At 41.0% G+C, this 25,737-nt stretch overlaps 1 protein-coding gene, 1 long non-coding RNA gene and 2 other non-coding genes across 5 annotated transcripts in view; 3 read left to right on the top strand and 1 right to left on the bottom strand.

Moving 5' to 3' along the window:
- USP46 (ubiquitin specific peptidase 46) overlaps positions 1-15,428 on the bottom strand; it is a 34,688-nt gene extending 19,260 nt beyond the window's left edge. Inside the window, exons 1-3 of the mRNA XM_064418171.1 lie at positions 14,603-15,428; positions 1,662-1,742; positions 700-913 (exon numbers count right to left, since the gene is read on the bottom strand). Coding sequence (XP_064274241.1) covers positions 700-913; positions 1,662-1,742; positions 14,603-14,638 — 331 coding nt within the window. The 5' untranslated portion in view covers positions 14,639-15,428. The remainder of the gene's footprint in view (positions 1-699; positions 914-1,661; positions 1,743-14,602) is intronic.
- Positions 15,429-22,902: 7,474 nt separating this feature from the next.
- On the top strand, positions 22,903-25,505 carry LOC135299308 (uncharacterized). 2 transcript variants are annotated; one of them, XR_010361301.1, is made up of 4 exons: positions 22,903-22,975; positions 23,267-23,403; positions 24,205-24,313; positions 25,212-25,505. It is a non-coding gene; the product is annotated as an uncharacterized LOC135299308 (long non-coding RNA). The 2 variants fall into 2 exon arrangements; XR_010361300.1 differs by lacking the exon at positions 22,903-22,975 and having other exon boundaries at positions 22,982-23,403.
- LOC135300170 (small nucleolar RNA SNORA26) lies at positions 23,076-23,199 on the top strand. The gene has a single exon (XR_010362059.1). It is a non-coding gene; the product is annotated as a small nucleolar RNA SNORA26 (small nucleolar RNA).
- On the top strand, positions 24,482-24,600 carry LOC135300169 (small nucleolar RNA SNORA26). The gene has a single exon (XR_010362058.1). It is a non-coding gene; the product is annotated as a small nucleolar RNA SNORA26 (small nucleolar RNA).
- Positions 25,506-25,737: the final 232 nt, after the last annotated feature.

The raw sequence follows: 25,737 nt of genomic DNA, 5'->3' as shown, positions 1-25,737 counted from the left end.
ACTTTGTCTCTTCATTCAAAGCCTCTCTGTTTCTAAGCATACCATCCACACCGATATGAATCCAGGTAAAATGGAGCTGTGACAGGCTTCTCTATCTCAAGATGTTCCTCATATCCCTTAGACAGACCTACTACAAGATTAGGTATATGCTATGGCCAACTTAATGGTCAAAAGGGGTCTGGTGCTTCACCAAGTAAGACTGCATCCACCACCTCCAAGAGCCAGAGCAGCAGCTGATGTGTAGTGGACTGACCACCCCACATGTACTCAGCTCCTTATTCCCCAGGGTGTTCTGGAACTGGTGCTGCCTGCAGCCTTCCCGGGTCACATAATTCCCATACTGCCAGCTGCCCCCCATGTTTCTCTCTGCTATACTGCACAAAAAAAAATTTACAAATTACAGCAGTGTCACCCTATTCCCAGCCCTAGCTCACCCAACAGGAAGGTCTGTCCCACCATGCTGTGAAAGCATCACTAATTCTCACACAACTCTGGCAGTCTATGAAATCTGGTACGGTTATTTCAAGCATAATATCATATACACAGATATTTAAAATAATAATTCACCCCACAAAGTACTAAAAGCAACTTACAAATCTAACCTGTGTTTCTGGTTAATATGATCACATTGCTCAATATGTATTTGTACTTCTTTGATCAATGCATGAATACCTTAGAGAACTTCAGTTTTACACTTACCATTCTCTTTCCGTAACCTTGATATGAACTTCTTTGGTGGAATAACTCCAACTTTTTTCTTCTGAGTAGCAATACTGTGGAAAAGATCTGCCAGGCAAGTCAAGAGGTTTTCCTTCTTTTTCTGTTGGGCCTTGTATGATAATACATTTTCCCGAAATGGCCGGCAAAAATACAATGCCTGCAGCACGGAGTTACAGTAGCAGGTGTTCCCAAACTGCCATGCAGAAATAAAAACAAGCTTAATGCCTGGGAATCACAATAAAACTAGCTGTTCATTCAAATTCTGACTCCTGTCACTGTCACAAACCAGCCATTTTGCCATGTAGTTGCAGTAGAAATATATTTCCACACCCACCATGACACTTCATGGAAAAGACTATGTTGTTCTAAATTAATTAGGATACAAAGTAAAGGTGTCCACTTGCAAGAAAAATATTTTTTGTAGTGGATTTCATTAAGTTTATTTCTGTATCTGGGCTCTATCTTACTGCTCAGTAGCAGAATGACTAATGTTTTCAATAGAAAAACTTATTATATCTATATAATTTCTATGGGAACAAACAAGTGATTAAACACTCTTCTCACTCATTTCTCCTCGGTCAAATAAAAAAGCTCCTCCTAAGAGTCTCCAATGAAGAATGCTGTACCTAAACTTGTAGATACTTTCATCACTTCCTCCATCCTATTTCACACCTAAAATAGCCTTTTAATTTTATTTAAGTGTGTGTTCTAATCCCTCGAAATATTCATAGAACTGTTCTCTCTGGGGGTGTATGAAGCCATCTTCAAACATCTGATACAGTTTTGCAACCCACTTTGCCTAAAATTGCAACATGAGCAGCACTTAAAAGAAAATCCTGCATTAGAATAAGATTGATAAGAGCGGGGAAGAGAGAAAAACAAAACAAAACAAAACCAAGGAAGTGAGCAAATTTCAAGTAACATCAAAATTGACCACTTACATTGACCAATCCAAAGTAGTGCTCATTGATTGGAAACTGCTCTGGGCCAATGTCTTTTTCCAGAGCAGAGGCATTGGTGCCCTATACAAAGGAAAAAAAAAAAAAGAAAAAATGTCAGAACCCAAAGCAAACAACAACAGCAAAACATTAAAAAGGATGAAATAATATGGAATATTAAGATTCTGAAGTAAAATTATGGACAGTATCAAGACAGAAAATAATTTATTCTTTTTAGCTATGATTAGCCAAGCTAACTCTGTCTTACTGATAGGCAGGAACAACAGTCTCATGAACCATTAAAAGTATTTGCAAATCTGGATAGTTGAGCTGGCCTTGCATGGACTTTCTAGTAATAGATGACTAGAAGTGAACAGGTCACAACAGTGGTTCTTCCCACACCCACCTCCCCTTTATTTTTACTGTGAACATGGTCATCTGGATCCCATTACTCTCTTGTCTCATAAAGACAGTGGTTGATCTTAAGTACAACCCTAAAAATCAGTTCCTAGATGGAAGGCAAGTTTTCTAAGCATTACTGAAACTCCTCTGAATCCCTCTGAATTATACATCAGCCTGTAATAATACTTGGGCTTCAGACTGGCACCCAGTTCTAGTAACATCACAGATGCTAAAAGCAAGTGTAATTTACCTGCCATTTTGTCCTATCTCACATTAAAGAGCACATAAATCCAAGTACTGTTAGATCTCTTAGTCAGTGCCCTAGTGTGGTAAGTTATGTTCAGCTGTACCTTCAACACCAAAGTTGTTTAGGTGTTGTCTGTAAATACAACCGCTAATTTGGTATGTTACCTGTCATTTTTCTATATTAAAATGCCCATTTTTGAACAACCTTAAATGACTAAGCAAGTAAGGTAGGTTGCTGCCAAAGCAAACATCATCACTCCTATACACATTATAAGCTTGGCTCTGTCCTCTGACCCCCTCACTTCAGATACTTATAGAAGTCGATGAGTTCCCCTCTCAGCTGTCTCTTCTCAGTGCTGAACAGGCCCAGCTCCCTCAGCCTTTCCTCACAAGAGATGCTCCAATCCCTTACTCCTCTTTGCTGCCCTCCACTGGACCTGCTCCAGGAGCTCCGTGTCTCTCTTGCCCTGAGGAGCCCAGAGCTGGGCACAGCACTCCTGATGTGGCCTCACCAGGGCTGAGCAGAGGGGCAGGGTCACCTCCCTCAGCCTGCTGGCAATGCTCTTCCCAATGCACCCCAGGACACCACTGGCCTTCCCATCCACACGGGCACACTGCTGGCTCCTGGACAGTTTGTTGGCCACCAGAACCCCCAGGTCCTTCCCTGGACAGCTGCTTTCCAGCAGGTCAATCCCCAGCCTGTGCTGGTTCACAGGGTTACTCCTCCCCAGGTGCAGGACCCTGCACTTGCCTTCCCTGAATTTCCTCTCTGCCCATCTCTCCAGCCTGCTGAGGCCCTTCTGGGGTATTGGCTGCTCCTGGCTTGGTGTCATCAGCAAACTTGCTGAGGACATCTCTGCCCCTTCATCCAAGTCATTGATGAATATGTTAAACAATTCCCAGTATTGAATTGTGGGGAGCACTGCTAGTGTCAGGTCTTCAACCAGAACCTGTGTCACTGATAGTGACTCTGGGGTCAGCCAGTTCTCAATCCACCTCACTGTCCACTCATCCACTCCACACTTCTTGAATTTGCCTATGAGGACATTGTGAGACACAGTGCCGAAAGCCTTGGTGAAGTCAAGGTAGACATTTGCTCAGACTTCATCAGCTAAAATTTTCAAAGTAACTGGTAATCAGATTTAGAATTCTCATGTCCCTTCCCCATCTTCTCCCCAAGGCCTGGTTTCTGTTTCCTCACTGCCCCGACCATCACCACTGCTTGCCAAATCAGATTATTATTTCATGCCAAATCATTAAAAGAAAATTTAGTCAAAAGAATTAGCAGTGTGAAACTCAGCATAGGTGCTCTTTGAGAACTTGCAAGCCTTGAAAGTAAAACACCTCCTTTAAGCTAGCAGGTTCCAGAAAAGCTCCAAAGATTTCATATTTCACATCCCCTTCTCAGATCTTTTTCCATTCTCTCTCTTTCTCTCATATACACAGAGTTCATTGCTCAGACCATGTTACTTCCCAGGAAATCCTTTGAGACTGAAGTACTTTACAAGCACAAGCCTTCATGAGAAACTTCATAAGGGATATGTGTTCTCACCAGACTCTGCTAAGCTTTGGTGAGAAACTTGGAAAGAAAGATTTATTAATACAAAGCAATTATTGGCTACCATTCAACAGACATGACAGTGTGATAATTATGTAAGTCTCATACGAAGATTAGTTTCATTGCTTGGAAAGTCAGCCTTGCCAAAGATGCACACATTCAGCAAAGCATTCCAAGAGGGAAAAAAACTGATAAATATTTGCTTATCTGATATTAGCAGTGAAGCAAACAGCCACTGTTACCCTCAAAACCTTGTCTGATACAAGAGAAACATGACTGCAGAAGATTAATGCATCTTCTGAGGAAAAACATCTTCATATTAATACTCATTGTACAGTGTTCAGATCAAAGCAAAGGTTTTCTTTGAATTCACTTTGAACATTACAATCGAGTTCCCTAAAAGAAAAATGAAATGGGTGTTTTTCCAGTTTTGTAGGAAACATTCTCCACACTGAAATAAATTCTCCCTCTACAGTTCATGAAAAATATTATCTCTGAAAAGTAACCACCTACACTTTCATAAAACTACAGGTTAGTGTATTTTGTTAGGCAAATATGATGCAAGTGCTCTGCTAAGTAGTTGCTCCTACATTTCTCATTTGCCTTTCCTCCAGGGCCAGGGTTTCTTACTTCAGAGGCTGCCAGATGGTTGGACAAACCCTTTCTTGTAAATATTGTGAGAAAGAGCAAGAATCATGATTTACCAAACAAAATTATCACTGAAAACCAAACAAATTCATGATATATACTAACCAATCTTCATATAAAAACTCTACATTGCATGGAAATTTCCAAAGTACCTGCTGTTGAGGAAAAAACACATGCTTAGTAACATCTCATCATGGAGCTTTTTTACCTCTCCAAATCCAGGCCTTGGCTGTTGCAAATGTAAAATAAAGTACAGTGTGACAGTGACACAACAAAACAGTGAGGTTAAATTCAATCCTAGAGTAAACTCACATAATCCACTCACACTTCATTAGGAGTAGGGCCCTCTTGTATCAAAGGCAATTTCAGTCTGATTTTTATTTATTCTGAGGTCTCCAAAAAGATACTCTTAAATCCATGGAAAAAGAAGTCTAGGAACAAGAGGCACAGAGATCTGATGCTTCAAAGAAGGATATATTCCTTATATGGAGAAAAAAACCTAGACAGGCCACTTAGTAAAACTCAAACCGTGACACATTGCATATAAATTACTTGTTTTGGATATGAAGTTTCCTCAATAAGCAGTTGACATGAGGACTGAAGAAGGAAATTTTTCCAAGAAATTATACTAGAAACTGTACACCCAACCCAGGTTTAAACTGGAAAAAAATATATTATTAGAGATATGGTAAAGGTGGTTCAGAATTCAGTTTAAATCAACCATATAAAATGGAAAACATAGTTAGTCTACTGATGTTAATCTACAGCAAACCTCAACCATGACTATTTCCCCAGCATGTTTGTGTTTGTTCTCACTCCCAGCAAGTAATTTTGATTACTTCTGCAGTGAAAACCTGCTCAGATATTTTAATGCAACCACTCTCTATTGTTTCATAATAGCTTCAGCTAGGAGAAATATCCTTCCACAGCTGAATCTACTGTAGTTGCATCAAAATAAGCAGGAACAGCAGTGTAGCTACAGAGCCTGAAATGAGGAGAGGCTGCATAAGTCAATGAAGTGGGATTTGGTAATATTAAATAAAGTCATATCAGAGTACAGAGACAGTAAAGGAGGCTGGCTCCTTCTTAAAAGAATACACTAGTGAAGGAAATGCAGTGGAGTGACTGTGGTATGCAGACCTTATGAGAGTGAGAACTAGGTCAATGTGGAAACTCCTACTACGCATTCTGTGGTATTGGAACCTTGATTTCTCAGTTTTACCACTTAATTCAACAATCAGCATTCAGCCCTCGTAAAAAGACATATAGCTGGAGACATTGCCAAGCACAGGTCAGCTCAGGCCAGGATTTTTGCCACAGCATGCCTCCAAAACCCTTCAGCCCATATGACCTATATTTTTTTCCCCTTGTTATTTTGCCCAGAACCTTCCAAAGAACAAGACTGCTGGTTTTCTTTTCCATTGAAATTTCTGAAAATGTTGCTAAGAGTTTCATTTGTGCTTTGGATCACATGAAACAGATTAGGTAAAAAAAAACCCTGCTGTTCCTTTACACTTTAGCATATATTAAAAAAAAAAACCCTTCAGGATAAAAAAGAAGTCATCAGATTAGTTCATTAAATCATACGTAGAAAAGTAATCTAAATACAATTAAATGGACAAGAGCTAATATGAAAGAGTGTCAACAGAAGACAGCAAAGCAGAGTAAACTTCGTGCTGTGACAGAGCTGTAAAAATGGCACTAACTTTCTAGAAATATACATATGTTTAATTTAAAGTAAAAGAATGCAGTAAAGAAATTGGGACTCTTCATAAGCCACCTATTAAGTGGGTATCACTAAATGAACACAAACATTTTATGAAAAATAAAAAAATTAGTTAAATTTTTCTTGATACAGAAAAATATGTCTGTACAAAGACCAAAGAAATAAGAAGAAATATCTTGTTCACAAAAAATCTAAAAAATGTAACAGAAAAACACACAAATAACTAACACAGAAACTTAAATACACAAAGAGCAAGAGACAATGAAGGATGATGGCTGGTCCATGACAAAGGGTTTCAGATCACATACATTTATAGACTAGATTTCTTTTTTCTTAGTATTCAGGGAAAGTGAGAGCAACATGATAGTTTCCTGAAGGAAGAAACTGAAGACTTAAGACAAACTAATGGTGATGCTTGGGCTGGTAGAAGAAAAATTAGAGTAAAAATAGAAATGGCTTCAGGGCTAGGCAGCCTGAGTTTAAGGATTTTGGAAGGCACAGCACATGGATGGGAAGGAAAAAAGAAAATAAAGAAAGATGGAGAAAGCCTCCTGGCCAACACATGGCAGTGATGGATAACTCAAAAGAGAGAAGGCAACTGTGAAATCCCAAAATTAGCTCCCAGAAGCAAGAAAAAGAATCAAGAGTGAAAGGAGAACTAGCAATAGCACAGCATGCAGCACAGATGCAGTTGCTTTCAAAGACACATCACCTGTCCCCAGTGCTGGACTTTGGCTACCCTCAGGAACAATCTCAGCTTTCAGAGATACAGTGAGTAACTGAAATAACCAAACCAGCATTCTTAAAAACTCATCGATATTAAATGCCAAACGTGGAGCGTTTCTGTAATTTTTTAAAGTGTAAGTCCTACAAGATGGTTGAATTTAACCAAATTAGCTCTCTCTTCATTCTGTGAGGAAATGCTTTTTGTTCATCCAGCAAAGCTATTTTGAGTCTTTTTTGCCACAAGAAGAAAAAGGAAAGAGATGATTCTATGAAAACACACAGGGGATCATAGTAAACAGCAAAAGAACCTTGACTGACTGAAAAAACACTGTGTGTTCAAATTGTTTTAGGAAAGGTGATTTATCAAAATATATCTAAATAAATTATTTTTGTGTGTTTTTTCCAAAGAGTCTTCTGATCATTAAGGCAAATTATAAGAGCTTGAAAGGAGAGGCCTAACCTTTTTTCTTGCTGGGTACACTAAGCTATCTCTATTTACAGATCTAAGTATGACATGTACCACAAATAACTTCAGCCCTATACTGTGTGGTTTCCAGGAAATGGATAAAAATTGCAAGACCTGAAATCCTGAACCACTTAAAACCTTGGACAAAGTTTTTAAGGTACTCAGTCTTACACAGCTGATAAACTTGGTTTTCTCAAAGCACAAAGCAACCAAGTACTGCAAGTGAGGTTCTATAGAAGTGTTGCAAGTCCAGTGTCTATATCCATAAGTAATTTTTTAAAAAATTGACCTGCAACTCAATATTCTCTTGTGAGTCTTTCTGTATCCCCAGCTTAATTGTTCTTGGATTAGTGGCACCCAGGCTTTTACTGGAGGAAGCAGCAAAACCAGTGGTTTTGACCAGTTTCCTCCTTCAGAATGCACAGCCTCAAGATGGTCTCATGAGTCAAAACAAAACTAAGATTTGCTTACAAACTATTAACTTCTTCAGTAACATTTTTGTCTAGACCACCTAGCATATGTGCTGCCTCAGAGCATTTTAAAAGCAAGGCACCTTCTAAACTTCATCACAGCTGCACCAGCTGGGATACTCTGATCACCTGGAGACAGAAGTAGGAATACATTCATTAAATCTCCATACAAGGTGAGTAATGAGGGCTGCAGCTATGTTGCTGGACAGGTTTAGAATTAAAAACTTTTTTTACAGTATTTTTCTTTCAGAGAAATCCCCTAAGGACCTGAGACAAGTGCAAGATTCTGCACATGAAGAGAAGAATCACCATGTACAAAATGGGAAACAGCTGACTAAGGTAGTAATGTTTTAGAAAAGAAAGAAAGAAAGGGGAAGTCTCTGTGTAGTATAAGATGAATAAGCCACAGGTATGCAGTGTTATTTTAAAAAATCCCCGAAACCACAACAACAAATGTTGACAACATAATCAATTCTTGCAGGTGGTAGTCTACAATGATCTTAAACTAACATTCCTATTTAACTTGTCAGTGGTAAGACATCTTACATTCAGTTTTGGGTGCCTGGTGTCAAGGAAGATAAAGGTAACTGGAAAGAATCCAAAAGAAGCTAGACAAAATGGAAGCCCCAACTCTAGAGAAAAGTGACCTATAAAAAAGGGTTAAATGGGGTTGTGTTGCATAAGACAGAAAAGGCTGCATAATGCAGGAAAGGCATGACAATATTTTCAACTCTGTGGCTGGTTACAGAAAGGAACTAGTCTGTTCTTGGCCTCAGCAATGGACAGGATGAGAAGTACCAAGCTCAAATTAGCGTAATGTAGATTCCAGTAAGACATTAGGAAATGCAATGTAGCTCCTATCACTGGAAATTTCTAACTTTGGCTGTCCTACATCAGAAATAACACAGGTTTATCATATTCAGTGGACAGTTGGAGACTTTCTTGTCATAGGATACATTATATACAGTTGTTACAAGGCTATTAATTGTGAAATCAAAAAATCAAATTAAATAACTAAAACGCGAAATATCCAGTAAAAACTGGTTTGAAACCCTCAGCACAACAGGCTTTTTGCAGTGGCTGAGCATACCCAAACCATGCTTTGGGTGGAGTCCTGACAGTGGGGATGCTTCTTGCCCAGAAGCACTGATATCCTGGGGTGTTAAGCACATAATGTATGTAATAAATATATGTGAGCATATCTACAAAACAGCCAACCAAGGACAGTTTCTGAGGCTAAAGGAAGGTCAGCAGAAGGGATCTGCCTGACTGCTTCTCTGACTGGCCAGGACTTAGACTCCACAGACTGTGGCTCTTCAAATCCACCAGAACCTCACCTCCTGTGTGGCACTTGCCCACCACACACAGTTAATCAGGGTCCAAAATCTGCTTTTAATGGAATCTTTTCCACAATTCAGATTCACTCAGCCTTGCTGAGCTGTAACTAAAAGGTTCCCTTACTGAGTTGTTTAGCATAACCACTGGTTTACTCTTAATTCAGCACTATGAAGCCAAAGACTATGTGCATCTAAAATAAGCACACTGTGCACTACATATTGTGTTCATGAATTGTCCTTTTGTGCTTATTTTCTAAACAGCTACTAAGCACATAATAACCACTTTAGCCATCAAAAGGTATTCATGAAAGACAAGCCTCAACCATTACTCAAGGTTATACTTTGTGAATTATCTATTAGGATGTTGCTCATTTTACATATACTCCTCTATCCAATAAAAATATCTTTTGTGGACTTCCATTCATCTTTTGATGGAATGCACACTTTCTGTCTGTTAGGCCAGTACCCATTTGTCAGCCATACTCTCAAGTTTCTCATTACTTCAAAAAGTTATTACAATGATTACACTTCATATTCTCCATACTTTTCATATTTTTGTTTCTATATTTTATATGTCATATTGAAATCATGCACTCTTGAGACTATGCTTCTAAAAGTGCATTGCTTGAGCTGTCTAATCTTATCAGATATAAAAATTTATTTTCCTTTATCAATCTAAATATGCCTTCAGATAACTATTTTTATTGTCTGGCATGTATTAGTTTACCTTTATCTGTATTTATGGGAAGATATATGAGACATTAAGAAAAATACACTGCAGGTTGTCGAAATGAATAAATCCAATTGAAAATCATAGTGATCAATTCTGTAACCAAATAATATTCTTATTATTCTTGTATGAAACAGGATTTTTGTATTTTCACAGCATTAAAATTGTAGGGGTTTTTTTTTGTATAAAGCCTTTTTCAAATCTGTTTGTAGTTTGAGTTTTCATTCTGCCAATGCCCTATATTCAAACAAGTGTTGCAATTAGTCTCTAAAATCATGCTATAAAATAAACAAAAAAAATTCCAACATTTATTCTTATTTGTTTCCTGAATGTAGAGTCTCCTAGACTTGTATGTTTTTTCTCTACAACCAATTTCTAGGATTGTTAGAAACTGTTTGATTGTTTGCTTGTTTGTTTATTTTTAAATGAAAGCTGCAACTCACAGGTGTTCACATAACTCCTGATGAATTGTGTGAATGTTTTCATGCAGAAAACCAGCTATTTTTCTGAAACTCATAACTATGAGACTATGGGAAGAAAGAGTAACATGAAACTCCAAAATTAATCCAAGGAAGTGCAACTTTTATTCCAAAGGATATCTGTACAACAACTACCAGGAGTAACTATGAGGTATCTCAGGTAATACCTTGTATCAGAGAAATCTGAATGTGTTTAGATTATTCCGTTCCTTAATTGTCAGAACACTATGAAGTTCTAATTGGAATATTTGAAATACTATTACAAAATTATGAAAGGGAGGGAATTAATACTTGATTTCAACAGAATTGTAAAAGAAAGAAATATGATCCACAGAGCTTGTTAGCCAGATCAGCATAAATGTATGTCAATATATTCTGAAATGGTTAGATGTCCTTCACTGCACATTACAGTAATATCCCTAGGCCACAGCTGCAGCATGAGCTTAACTCAGAACTCAAGGCTTTACCTAAAGCTTATCAACAGAGAAACACACTGCAGAGGATTTCAGTAAGCATGAAATGCCAGCATGCCTCTCTACCTTTGAACCAGGATTTGGCATTTGACTCCTTGGGTTATTCTGCAGAAACAACAAGCAGAGAATTGCAGTGTTGTAGGAGCTACACCACATCCCTGGCTGGTGCCTACATCCACCAGTGTTACCAGGGAATACGAGGTATTCCCTCAAATAGAGTTTTTCAATGTATCCCATGCTTCTTCCCATCTGTTGTACCTGTCCTACCACAAAAGATGAGAACTTGTATACATTGTATACATCCCTCAGTGGTGAAAATGGGGTGCACACAGAGTGACTGAGCTTTCCCAGGGGCTGACGGGCAGGTAAGGTGAACATCCTGCGGACTACACCTCCCTTCTCAGTGAACATGGCCATCATGCCCACATGAGAATCCTACTGATTCCTTCAGGCACACTTGCCTTCATCCCCTCCACCCATTCAGAACAAGTTTTAGCTCTAAATTCTCATGAAGCAAATCAGTGAATAATAACTAGAACCATTGCTATTATTATAATGGGGACAAAACTGCTAAAAGACAATAGAGGAATTTTGTTTAATTCTAGAAAGTTGTGCATTTAAATATTTGCTACAAGTAAATGTGCCAAGTGGAAACTTCCCCTGCCAAATATTTGTTTCTTACTGGCTAGCTCCTACTGTGTCTCTCTCAGCATGTGAGAGCTTATCCAGTGAATATATAGTACTAAGTATCTTTTGCAAGTGAGTTAAATACTGTCCCTGTCTTTCTTGCTTTACTACACTTGTTTTGATCCTTCCTGAAAAGACTAACAGTCTCTACCATCTTTAGGAGATTACAACCCAAGATAACAAATATCAGGCAGTCAATAGCAAACATACATCAAAAAATGCTGGCTAGCCAGGTTTTTCAATTAATTCAGTTAAATTTCAGTAATATTTTTCCCTTCAGGACATGAAAGCAAACATTGGACAAACACACACAAAAAACATTGTCAAGAAAGGACTACCATTGAAAACACAATCTAAGTGGCATTCAGGGGAGGACAAGTATTTCAGGACCAATTGCTGCCTCTGTTCTCTTCCTCTACTCCCCCCACCTCCTCTAAAAATCAACCAGACATCATTGGTTGGATTTTGGGGGCTTTTTTTTCAAAAAATGAAAAACCCTCTGTGAACACTCCAAAGTGGAATGGGAAAAAGACCAGAAGCCCCCTTTTTTAATTACTGACTTTAACCAGGTTAAAAAACTTAGAAACCTACTATTATGTAGCATTATATAGAAAAACATATTATATTACCTAAGAACTACACAGCTATTTCCTAGTCCCCAGCTTGTCAGTAGCTCAGTTTTCAAGCACTATGTTATAGTGCAGGAACAAGCTCTGGGAATCAGCATCTCAGCGTCTTTCTAAATAGATTTCTACAGATGTCCTAAATCAAACTAGCACTGAAAATACTTAAGTTTTTAAAAGGCAAAGGTTAACTGTTGTACCTCTAGCCCTCTGGAAGGTTGTCATAGCTCCTACAGATCACTGAGTTCAAGTCCATCACCTCATCACAGTGGACACATTTTTGGAGGAGCCATAATGCAATGTTGCCAACACTTGCAAGAGTTTGTATTTCTCTTACAGCCCCAAATTCCTGTAGCTCTCTAAAACTCCATTGTTTTTGCCTAAAAGAACTTCCAGTCCCTGAGGGTTATCCAGAAAAAACTAAATGTGACCAACACAACATGGCATCTCTAAAAGCTAAGACCTCAAGGAATATGTAGCCTTAAAACATCAGTAACATAAAATCGACTGCACCTTCTGCCAGAGTACCATCAGCTAGAATTGCCTTGAAGTATGAATCCTTGTATGCTTGGCGCTCTCCTTCTTCCCTTTGGTCTCTCCATCTCTCAGATGCTACTTTTGCAGGATATACTGGCAGTGACAGCTGAACAGCACACCACTGCAATAACCTCATCAGTTCTGCTGTGAATCTGTTCAGTCTTTGGGAGAAGCGTGCTGCATGCATCTGTCTGAACCACATGAAAAAATCAGAGTTCCTAGTACTTTATGCTATGGTCTTACATCCACCTATGAGTCTCCAGCTCCCCTTCATGCAGTGCTCTTTTACACAGTTTGCAAGGCATCACATCCACCATTAATCAGCAGTAAAAACTGGAGCCTGACTCAGAAAGAAGGTAAGTGCACCTAGGTTTTCTCCTCTGTCCTGTACCTTTTCCTGAACCTCTCTTTGCAGTATTTGTGGCTCACTGAACTGGAAATCATTAAGAACAATTAGAAGTTCAGAAAACTAGTTACTGTTGATGAAGAGAGGTGAGCACCCAGGTTATTACACCTCAGATCTGGATTTTGTGTTAATTCTTTTAAGCCCAGAATGGACACACCCCCTCTGCATTTCAGAGCAGGCATTTCAAAGGGAGGGCTGAGGTTCAAATAAACCTATCCATGGGATTTCCCAGGCATCCATTTGCAACAAAAGAGCAATCCCACTTAAGTGGAAGTGCAGACACGTGGAGGGGGAGCAGGCTTGCAATCTGCACTCCCTCACTGAGACGCCGCAGGAGCCAGGCCTCCGGGGCTGTGCCCACTGCCTTACCCTAGAGACAGGCTCCATTCTCCAGGGCACATGAATGCTATGTGTGGCATCAGCAGCACAAGGCATGCTGGGGCACCACATGGAGGGAAGCTGGCAACTGTGTGTAGCTGCTCTTGAAGAACCTGGAAATAAGGGTGAAAAATACAGACTAAAAAACCAAAATAAACAAAAATAGGATTTGCTTCTGTTTGCATTGGGATGCTTAGCATGCAACCATTTATTTGGCAAGTTTGCTATAGTCTCACTGTATTAAAAAGTCTTTGACAGAGTTTGAGCTTTTCCTCCTCCTGCCAAGAAGTTTCAAAAACCTAAACCAAGTTAGGTGCTCCAAGTTTATTAGAATTAAAATTAAACCCAAACACAATGCAGAAAGCATAATTTCAACTGTTCCATGGGGAGAGAAGTAGCAAAGTGAACATAACAAAAATACGAACGTTTCCTTATTCCTTCCTAATTGCCTAATTGGTTTTGAGAAAGCTAAGTGATTCAAGAGTAGTTTATAAACACCAGTTCTCTTCGAGCAGCATGCAGTGCAAGCTAAACCCTCTTAGCTGTAAAGCCAAGACTTCCTAGAACAGGCACCTAGCACCGGGATCCAAAGTGTTATTAGGCATCCAAACATCCTTCTTTTCTGTGTAATCTGAGGAGCTCCCGGCCCTAGGAGACCACAGGGTGCGTGCCTGAGGGGGTTAAACAGGGTCACGGATTTAATGTGGGTTCAGAACCCAACTTTGGTCCTTTCGCAGTATTAGGGCAGGAGGAAGGGCAGGCGGAGGAAGGGCGGGCCACGGCTCCGTCTGCAACGCGCCTCGGCCGGGGTCAGACCCGCTCCGGGGGGCCTCGCACCGGCTCTGCATCTCACTCCCTCCCCGGCCCACGCCCGGGCTGCTCCAGGAAAACTCCTCGGGACATCGTCACTCTCCGTCGGCCAACTCCATCCCAGGCACTTCCCGGCGCAGCCTGCCCGGCTCCCCCGCCGCCGGGGCAGGGGACGGAGCCCGGGGCAGCCCCAGCCGGCCCCCGCAGGGCTGCCGTGCCGCCCGCCCCCCGCCAGCACTCACCATATTACAGATGGAGGCGATGTTTCTGACAGTCATTAGTCTAAAGGTTGCAGCGATCCCACACCGCCATCTTTATAAGGTGAAAACAGCCCCGCTCATGGTGGGAAGAGCGCAGGAAGGGATAGGGGGCGGCGGCGGCTCCTGCTCCGGGGCTGGGATAAAAGCAAGAGGAGGGGACTGCGCCGGCACCCTTTGCGCCCGCACAACAGCGAGAAGGACGGACCCTGCCGGCCTCCCTCCTCCGGGCGAGTGACCGGGAGCTTCAGCAGCGCGGGCAGCGCGGCCGCATCTCCGCTCCTTCCGCCCGTGCCTCTCGCACGGTCCGCAGGGCCCCGGCTCCCGCTGGAGCGCTCAGCCGCGCCTCTGCGCCAGCCGGCACCGCGCTAATCTCTCCCTTCCTCCTCCTCCTCCTCTTCCTCCTCTCCCGGCGGCTGCCGCTGCCGCTCGCCGCTCCATCGCAGCGCCGCGCCCGCTGATCCGCTCTGACAGCGCCGGGAAGGGAAGGGAAGGGAAGGGAAGGGAAGGGAAGGGAAGGGAAGGGAAGGGAAGGGAAGGTCAGAGGCAGTGCCCGGCCGGGGCACCGCGGGCCCGGCGGGGCGGCCGCAGCCAATGCGCTGCGGGGCCGGGAGCCGCGGGCTTTAATCGCGGGCCTGGAATGGCCACGGGGCTGGGAAACCCGGCCGCGGAGCGCGCACAGCCATGCCGGCAGGCAGCGGGGCGAAGGACAGGAAGGCAGAGTGCGGGCAGGGGGACGTGGATGTGTGGCAGGAACGGCGGCACGGTGCTTTGGGACATGCTCGCCCCACCTAACTAGGAGGTACACAGGAGCCCAGGCACTTGCAAAATCCAGAACAGGAAGCTGGAATGTAATTTACTGCCCTCAGTTGTTGCATTGCCATTCATGCAGATAACATTTATCATCACAAATGCTGTTTTGGGACTGTGTCCACACCACGTGTGCAAGTGCTCACTCACAAATTCACAACATGTAGCATTTATACAACACGCCTAATGTAATAATCTCAGTTTCTCTTCAAACACAAGTAAGTTGAGGCCCATGCCTTTCTCCAAGGCAGAACAGTGTAAGTGTATTAAATTTACACACGTGATAATAGGCACAGGGTTGTTAAATAGCTAACTGGAGGTCACAGCAAATGTCTGAGAGAAGCAAGAACAGAGTTCAGCTAGGGCAATCCTATCTTAGAATTCCCCTTTCCTTAGCAGATGTTGCTTTTTTTCAGCAAGAGCTTAAGGCCTGTTTATTGTTCCTCTGCTGTGCTGAGAAAATCATTGAAATGGAGAGCTACTAACAATTCTACAGAGACCTCTGCTCCTAACAGCACCTGAAGTGACATGCTCATGCTTGGCTATGCCTTTCATTTCATGGTGCTAGAATAAAATAATTGGAGCCTATAGAGCCTGGACCCACAGGCTTTATTTACAGGAAATATTCTGAAGTCAGTATCTTTTTTTTTTTTTTTTAATTGTCATTTCAAACAAAGATCTATGATTACTTGTAAAAATCTGGGATCAGCAGTAAGATCTAAAGATAAATTCCTACCCTGAGAATACTGTTAGGTAAGTGGCCTTAATCCAGCTCACTGTGGACTTTATAAAAATGGTATCAAATTTGGCATTATTTGGTATCCTGCTGACAGTTTCAGCAAAGAAACTCAAAATCAAGTTGTGACAGAGACAGAATTTTCTTTCCTCCTTAAGTTGGATTAGTTATATTAAATCATTGCAGACATTCAACATACAGGATGGAGAAAGTTTTTTGGACATAGTAGAGTGAAGTCCTCAGGGCCACTAAACTGCTTCATAAATCCACAAATCTCTATGCAAAAGAGCCATCAAATAACATCACTGAGAAAAAAAAAAAATCTTTGGTGTAATTATATTAAGTTCATGGTCTTACATTATGTGTGAATTTGATCCCAAGTGTTTAATTTGCTTAAATTCGGAGGACTGGATTACACGTAATATGACAGGTTTTCTCAACATAACCAGGGAAAATGGGAGCTAAGCCAACATGTCAAGACTGAAGCAATCAAAGTCTGATTAGTTTTCAGTGCATTTCTAAGTAGCCTGCAGAGACTGGACAGTACTGCACCATCCCTGATTTTTAAACTGTTGCCTGTTATTACACAAGCCTAATTATGTATTCTTTGCTGCAGCCTGCTTATTCCAATTTACAGTGGAGAATCATAATTGCTATCAGTGAAAAGTTATGCATCAAACAAATGGATTTGAAAGGTGATTAAAGATTTAAATGACACAAAATGCAGTAGCTAATAAAGCTATTTGCCTCACATATATTGTAATGTCAGTAACATTATTTCCATAACAGAAACCCCAGAGAAATCACAGAAAGTGTGAAAGCAAGAAAGAAAAAAGTGGTGTTTCCATACTTCTGTTTTTCTTAAATGCCAATTACTTGACTTCAGGGTAAGTTTTCTGTTGTTTCTGTTCATGAAACGTATTTTTGACACAAAATTAAATTGCTACTGATTAAGTACTGATTGGTTGTTCAAGGGAATATTTGTAAACATGCACACACATCATTCTGTGAAGAATTCAGTATCATGTTCCTTATTGCTAATATAAATACTTTCAGTTAAAGGTGGTCACATTTCTTGTGTCTGAAGAAAAGTAATAAAAATAGGGAATAATATACAAGTGTTTATGTGTCAGTTTGACAATAGTTTAGCACTGTCTTTTTTGCTCTTCAGACATATCAAAACAGGAAAGAAGAAACTTTCATGCTGGAAATGGACTGGTGTCTGTTTTTGTTTTATTCTGCTGTTGTCATTTTCAGGAATAGAAACTTTATTCCTGTAGCTGTTTGAAGATAAAAAAGTGCTAAGCAATGCAACAGATACTAGTTACAAACTTTATAGGAATTGTATAAATAAAGAACAGTGCACAATTGTTTCCACTCCAAAGCATTGCCCTATCTCCTTACAACAAACAACCGACCCTGTGTTTCTTCTGAGTGTTAGACAAAGAGAAGGAAACAAAGAACTATTTATAACCTGAGAATGCTTATATAATTTATGTTGAAAGGTCAAAAAATACCTCCTGCATTTAATTTTAGATCCGTCTTGGTGTCATCTGGTTTTACACTTGAACATTTCTATTTCACTACATAAAATATGGACCTATTGTAAATATCCTCCTTGGCTAGCAGAGGCGTGGATTTCCATAACACTTTCCATCAGACTTTTCAGAGTATTTTGCAAGCATTCACTCAGCATTGTCAAATTATTTGGTGGCAAGTTAATATTAGCTTATTTTACAAAGCAAGAAAATTGCCAGCAGAAATTTAGTGACTTGTCCAAAGTTAACACAGGAAGGTTGGTAGCAAATCTCAGACTAGGATATCTGTTCATTCTGTGCTACAAAAAGGATATTGCATTTCCTCTCCAGAAATCTTGTAAAATTCCACAGAGGGTTCATTTATGTTTTTCTTGTAATAAACTTGGATCCAGAAGTGGGTAATCATCAGTCAGTTTTGCTGAACAAATGTTTGGAACAGATCAAATTTAGGCTATATTTCCAACCAATTAAAAGGTCATTTTAATGGAAAAGGGAGTTAAAACAATACTAAGGCTTTCTGAAAGTATGGAAAATATATAAGAATTATAAGAGAATTCAGATATCTGAAATACTTGTAGTGCTGACAATGTAGGTTTAGAATTTTACAATTTTTAAAATATGTTTTGTATCAAATTTTAAGTTATTTTCTACCAAAAAATAGCAAAATATCTTTAACAAAATGGCAAATGTGTAGAGACAAGAATGAGAAATCAGGATTTTCCATGAAGCTTGGCCTCATTTCAGAACAGACTGGTGGCTTTAGCACAATGCCAAATACCAGCTTGCAGCCTATGGATTGAATCTGTGGCACATGGCTCATAGCAGGTCCATGGAAACCACTCCATCTGCACCTGAAATTCTAATGGCAAGAGTGAGTTGTTGTCCATGAACAATACATGGAAATCCATAGAAAATGTGGAGAGTCTAAAACCAAAATATCAACCCAACTTTGGAATTACTATTCTTCTTTAAGGCTGTCATCTGCAAAGCAACTCCTACCCAACATTTTCAAATTATTTGAGAAATTATCTGTCTTGATTCAAAATACTGTAAAAGTTCATGTTTTGGTGACAGTATGACTTGTCAGGATTCTAAAGATAAAGCATGGAAATAAAACTGCATTAAATTGATCCCTGAATCTTGCCTACCTTTTGCTAGTTTAAGCATTTTACTAGTTGGCAAGTAGAGAATACCATCTCTTCATTTTTCTTAGAAATTACTACTTTACAGAAGAAAACAAAACACATTTACAGTATCTTGTGGAATCCTCTGACTCCTCCCCCTCAGGGAAATCCCCAGGGCCTTGCCTTGGAAGAACACATCATAGAGTTTTTCCTACCTAAGCTGATAGAGAAGACTTAACCCATGATGTTCTACAGCACAAGTGCCAATCTATTTTAGATTGGCCCCATTGTCTAGTTGACACTTCCCACCCCGAATATTCACCCCCTACAGGTTGCTGCCCTGTGCCCATCCCTGTGCCCATCCCATGCCCTCAGGTCACTGGTCACTGACCCCAAACTCAAGTGTGGGGTCTGTGTTTTGTCTCTGGTCGCTCTGGCGGGGTGGATGCAATAAACCCTTGCTGGAATATGCCATGCAAAGACCCTTCCTGTCTTTCCTCCCCTGAGCTGTCTGTGGGGGGTGTGTGTGTGCATGGACTGCAAATGGCTGTTCTTGTGGCCTTTCTCTGAGCAGCTTCTGAAGGAAACGCCTCAATGAAGGTTGCAGCATTTCTACCACCCTGCCACGCTGCAACAGCATCTGACATCATCTGTTTTTGGCCAGACATGAGATCTGAAAGCCCAAAGATGGCAGAATAAGGCAGAAGCAATACATTGATGTCAATGTACCAAAAGCTGAGTAGATATAAGGGGTCTAAGGGTTCTCCAGTGAAAGCCATTCCATTCCATTCAATGAAGAGGCTGCTAAAGCCTCTGCAGCCAGTCCAGTGTGGATCACAGCCTGGAGCTGTGATTGTCTCATCCTACCTTACTCCTGCCCTTTTCCTTCTGCTCGAGTCTCAAATTCACTGTGTTAAGAGCTTGCAACAGTGACAATAATAGAACTTCAGTGTATTGCTTCATCAGTTTAAATAATACTAACCTTCCCCACACTCACTACTCAAGTAGAAATATTCCCACCTTTCCAGAAGGAAGACTCCTGAAGAATGGCCTCTTCATCAGGTATACTATTCAGCAAGGGAGCTCATTAGCAAACTTTACTGGCATTTTTCTTACCTATACAAAATGTGCTTTCAGGTGGAAAAATACTATTTAAATTCTAATCATACATATTAGCTAGAAAGAGTTAACCAAAAATTTTAACCATGGAAGTAATTTATCAAACAAAAAGAGACTCACTGGGCAAAAATAACAGAAAACTGATTTTTTTTAACAGGAATATATTGGTATTTCTGCCTCTGAAAAGGAAATAATGATTTTGGCTTGCCTTCTTCTTCTCCAAAGATTTTATTGATTAGTTTTATTCTATTTTACAGGCTCCAATTTTAACTCACAAGCATTCTGAGGACAAAAAAACCCCAAAGGACAGATAAGCTGTAAGTGACATTTAGTCTATTTTCAGCATGAATTTAAAATAGCCTTTACATTTTATTAAATTGTGCATAAATTAATTAAATTACACTTTTATTACATTACATCTCAAAGTTTTAACCAAATTACACACACACACTCTCACAAAAACTCACACACATATATATATAAATATATATTTTATATATAAATATATATTTTATATATATATATATTTATATATATATATATATATATATATATAAAAGGCTATTACATTCTAAGATTCCAAACCTGACACTTATTTAATGCTACTGAATACTTACACTACTTTGCAGGTAATCCACCTGCAAAGACTGATGGTCACAATGAAGTTTTACTTGATTGATTTTCCTTCATATCAGTGTGGAGGAAGACAGTAAAATTGAAGTGAAACCTTTATTACAGTTGCACATTGTGATAAACTCCTGGTGTTGTTAAACAAGTTGTTTTCAAGAGTCTTTCTTCTGTGAGAAGCATCAAAGCAGTGACTTTAAGACTTAATTCTTGCATGTGACAAAGATGGCTAATTAGAGCACCACTCTTCAAAATTTGAAAAAGTTAGATCAGGTCACCCAACTCCTTAAAAAGCTCAACACAAAATAACCAAGACACCCTGCTGCCACTTAATAAATTTCAAAATGCCCCCATGATAACTGGATTTCCTACAGATTCTGCTCATGACCAGGCCTGTGTTTCTCCCAGTTAGTGAGTGATCCAGGGTAATCTCAAAATTAACCTGTACCCAGATCCACCAATATTGTGGTGTTTCCCTCAAGTCCCCAAAGTACCCAGCTTGTGAGCAGACTCAGTGCCCAGCTGAGAAGTTCATTCAGATAAAATCTACATCCCCAGACATGGAAACAGCAGATCTGCCTGCAGCCTTGTAGGCAGCAACTTAGTTGTTACAGCACTTTAACAGGAAATGGGAGAACTAACCTGCAAGCAACGAGGCTCAAATCCACATCTGATTCTTGCAGCAATTTATTAAAGGACAGTTATTTTATCCTATAGAGAGGGTTTGGAAAAGGACAGGAAGATCAGGTAGACTGCATTTCTTTCTTGAAGTTGTGCTGCTATCAGACACAAAAGTTAGATTCATGGAGCCAGAGAGAAGGCAAACAATACAAATTTTGTATGGAGAAAACAGAAGAAAGCTTGTGAAGGGCAAGAAAAAGGTGTAGGATTATGTGAATGATTAAAATGCTCAATTAGGATGGATACTGATCACTGGCTTGCTGTGGATTGCTGGTTTTCTGTGTAACAGAAGTGCCAGTTTACATTCTGTACTGGAAAAGAAGAAACCAAACTTGACATAAATCCCACTGGCATAAGTGCTAAAAATTTAAAGGTTGAATGCTCCCTTTTTTTTTTTTTTTTTTTTTTTTTTTTTTTTTTACTTCATTATGGAAAAGGACTGATCTGACTCAGGCATCTCATTGTAGAAAATAGTCATTGCAAAGGAGCCCACTTGAAATAACTTAAAATTACATGTCTCACAAATTTATCTACAGAGACTGATTTACTTGGAGTCCTAAAACAGGTTGTACATCTTGGTGTACAGACGATAAACTGTCACAGGGTTAATCTGCAACAATGTTTTGAGGATCAAGAATTAGACAGAAGAGGTAACTAGAAGCGGTAGGATACAATTTCTAGACTCATCCTTTGATTGCAACTATGTGACTATTGGTTTCAGGCTGCATCAGATTGCTTAGCTCTGCTGAGGGTAATTTAAATGCAGGGGTCACATGAGGGGTAGCGGGCCAGCTCGTTATTTTCTTTCCACACACTTTACAGGCGCCCTGCAGGTAGCAATTCGGCGTGAGCCAGGACACATTTTTGTTTCTCACTGAGACAGGAAGGTATGGATCATCACCAAAATACACACCCATTCGAGAAGCAGGGATTTCCAGTCAATTCAGTTTGGGCAATGCTTTCAGGCACGGGGTGTGATTCTTGGGCTGTCCTGGCCAGGGCCAGGGCTGGACTCGAAGAACCTGACGGGTCCCTTCCACCTCAGTACATTCTATAATACACTGTGATTCCTGCCTACCAGCTTTGCAGGGCAGCACGCAAAGGCTCTGTCCTACAAACTGCTAATTCCCTGTTTGTGGTAATCTGCTCTCACTTGGGAAGCGCCTGGCAGCCTCCCCGGGCAGCAGCGCGTTTCATCGGGGCGGCAGAGCGGCCGTGCCGGGCCCGCGGGACAGCCCGTGTGCTGCAGGCCAGGGCATAGCGAGCCCCACAGACAGCTCTAAGCCTCCTCAGCAGGGCTTAGACAGGAGTTTAGACAGAGATCAGCGGCGCTTAGTGCCTCAAACCCGCTACACAGCTGCCACTTCGCACCGAAGACACTTTTGTTTCCCGGTGTTAAACATCTGAGGGCACCCAGACCTCGGCCTGGGCAAGGAACGGACGAGCACGTCCCCGCGAAAGCCTGGCTCTGCCCCACGGGGCCGCCGCAGGAAGCCAAGCCAAGCCGAGCCGAGCCGAGCCCAGCCGAGCCGGCGCGGCCCCTCAGAGCGGGGTCTGCTGCTGCTCCCGGGCCCTCGGCCGCCCCGCCCGCGCGAGGTCACGCGCTCTGTTCCCGCCAATAGGCAGCGGCGGCTGGAGCCGCGTGGGTCTCGCGGGAGCTCGGGGCACTATTTAAGGGCCGGTGACGGGCCGCTCTGCCTTTCTGTGTGCCGGCGTGGGCGCGGTAAGGTCGCTGCGGCCGCTCTCAGGGGAAACCGCCCGCGCACCGCGCGGACGGGCTCTGGGCCTGGGGGGTGGAACCTATGCGGCTTTCCCTTCACATCTTGCCCTCCCGGAGCTTGGCGGTGCTCCGGGGAGTCAACACAGGGGGATAGAGCAGCTTTCCCTCACTAAAACCCAGTGCGGAGCCCTTCCCCTCCGCCCTGCATCCTGTCGTGAGGCACAGATGGTCCGTCCCTCCATTCCCCCCTCGCGGTCCCCTCGCTGCCCGGCTGATGCCTTTGTCCCTCCGCAGGGTGTCCCGAGGATCCGGCGGGCCCTCGCCATGCTCCCGCTGGGCAGCAGGCCGCGCGCGGCGGGCCCGGGCCGGCAGCAGCGCCGGCGGTCTGAGGGGCACACCGGGATCCGCGCTCCTCCTGCAGCCTGGGGCGGGTAAGGAAAGGCTTCGGAAGTGGAGGGCTTTGAGTCCTGGGGCTAAAAGACAAACTTATGTATGGGGTGCTGCCCTGTGTCTCTGAGCCAAAATAACTCTCTACATTTGCACTCTTCTGTATTTTGAATCGCAGCTATTGAGCTGCACAGACCTTAAATCTGAATCACTGCGTTAATTTAGTTTTTCTATAGGTCGCACCAAGAAAATTGCAGTTATAACCTGTGATGTTTAGACTAGGTCTTAAATGGACTTAATAATTGTTCAAACAAATTAAAAAACCCTCTGTCTTGGGCTTTCCCTGCAGTCTTCCAGTCCAGCTGTAACAGTGTCCTTTGATGTCTCTTGAGTGCTGTATAATTTGTAGCAAGTGCACAATTTATGTATCTATCTCTGAGTAGACACAAGGTAGCAATGAATTATCTGGCAAAGGTTCAGTCAAATCTACATGTTTATAGTTTACCTCAGTAGTGGCAGCGCTGAAAGGAATTTAGGCTTAAGAAGCTTTCCATTGTTTATGGTTAAAAGTATATATTTAAAAGTGTTAAAAATATGTTCTGTGTAGCTTAACTGGACTAATAAACATGCCTGATCAACAGATTGAACCAGTAATTACCATTTGTTCCAGGTTTTGATTTAAAAATGAACTTCTTGTAAATGACTTTTTCCACTCCATGGAAATTTAATTTTTAAATGTTTAACAACATAGTAGCAACTCCGTAGAATAAACTTTATTTTAGAGTTTTAAGTCTTGTTAAACAGTATTAATTATAATTTTACCTTTTTTTGTGTGTGTTGTTTAGAGGCCTCACTTAGCAACCTCGTGCTTGAAATGTTTTAGACATGGGTAGTCACACCTAAATGTGAAGCAGTGCTCAGGACTTCTTAGGAATCAATGCCTTCTACTGGCAGGTAAGTGCTCTCCTCTAATGACAATTGCCAATGGTTTTTAATATTGCTCTTTAAAAATTTAGGAATTTCAAACAAATTGTAGTATCTCTTGAGCAAATAGCAAGTTCAGATCATCCTAGTTGATAAGAAACCACTACAATGTAGTAAAATCTACTCCCCTTTTATGCTTTGCCCTCTTAAGTCTGGCAGTGTCTTAAGTGGCCAACACAGAGGGGTATAAAAGTTCTCTTGCAAACCCAGAGGTGAGGTTGAAACTCTTCTTTGGATCATGCTTAGGAGGAACACATTTGTATAACTGCTCAACTTCAGGAAGCTGCTAATCAACTTTATTAATAGTTTGTAGAAAGATTTTGAACTGTCCTCTTGTTATGATATCTGAATCTTAATATGACTGGTTTCTCAAATCTTTGTGCTTTGTGAACCTATGTGATTAATGTCTTGAGTGAAGAGTTTATTGTAAATTGTTTGGTCTCCAGGTGTGTAATTGTGAATAGGATTATCAGCTATTAGTGGCTGCATTGTCTTCTATTCCTGAAGGAGTTTAATTTACTCCTTGATGGAAAAGAAAGCAAATAGCTTTGACTCGTGAAAAACTCATGTGCTGTTAGAACTTTATATAGATTTAGCCAAAAAAAAAAAGGCAAAAAATCAGAAGAAAGCCAATGATAATTACTGGGTCTGCTTGTGCTAATATAGCTGGTCCTCTGGAATGGAATTCATACTAATGGTTTGGGAAAAGCAAATCCCATCCTGTGCAAACAAAGTAATTTCTTTTGAGAAATGAATCTGGCCTAAGGTTAGTGTCATGTGGAAGGTTCACGTAGCTCAGCTTTAGAGCAGTTACCTGTTTTGTGTGTGCATACTGCTGACTGCAATTTAAATAGTACTTCTTTTACAGGGATGAAGAGAGCATGTGCCAGGAACTGACATTAAACATCAGTTTGATTTCCTGAGTGGATGATTTCTGACTTCATACGAGATGATTCCAGTTGTCACCTCTTAAGTATCATCTTGGAAGTAGAATTGAGACAAGCAATGGCTTAAATGGTAGATCTTCAATGATCATGTTGAAATGGGCATCTCACCATTTGTTAAAACAGATTTCCTAACAAAAATTGCTGTAATTTGACTGTTTGTGGATTAATTGAAATAAATTATAAGAATTAATTAAAATAAGAGTATGCCACCCAAAGTTTGTGTTCTGAAGGTTTCTTGTTAAGATATTTTCTGCATAAAGACTTTGTTTCATGGATGTAAACACTTGTGCTGTCACACAGAAACATTCTCTTGCCATGTTCAGATTTGACTTAAATTTACAAATCCATTGAAAATGGATTTTCTTGATTTTATTAATCTTTTATTCTTGGTATCTTGAGTATTTTGAAGTACTTTGTAATGCAAAAGCACTGAGATCAATCAGCTAA

The sequence above is a fragment of the Passer domesticus genome, chromosome 4, assembly GCF_036417665.1.
Source record: "Passer domesticus isolate bPasDom1 chromosome 4, bPasDom1.hap1, whole genome shotgun sequence".
In the NCBI taxonomy this organism is placed as follows: domain Eukaryota; kingdom Metazoa; phylum Chordata; class Aves; order Passeriformes; family Passeridae; genus Passer; species Passer domesticus.
This window is presented reverse-complemented; position numbering and strand designations above follow the sequence as displayed.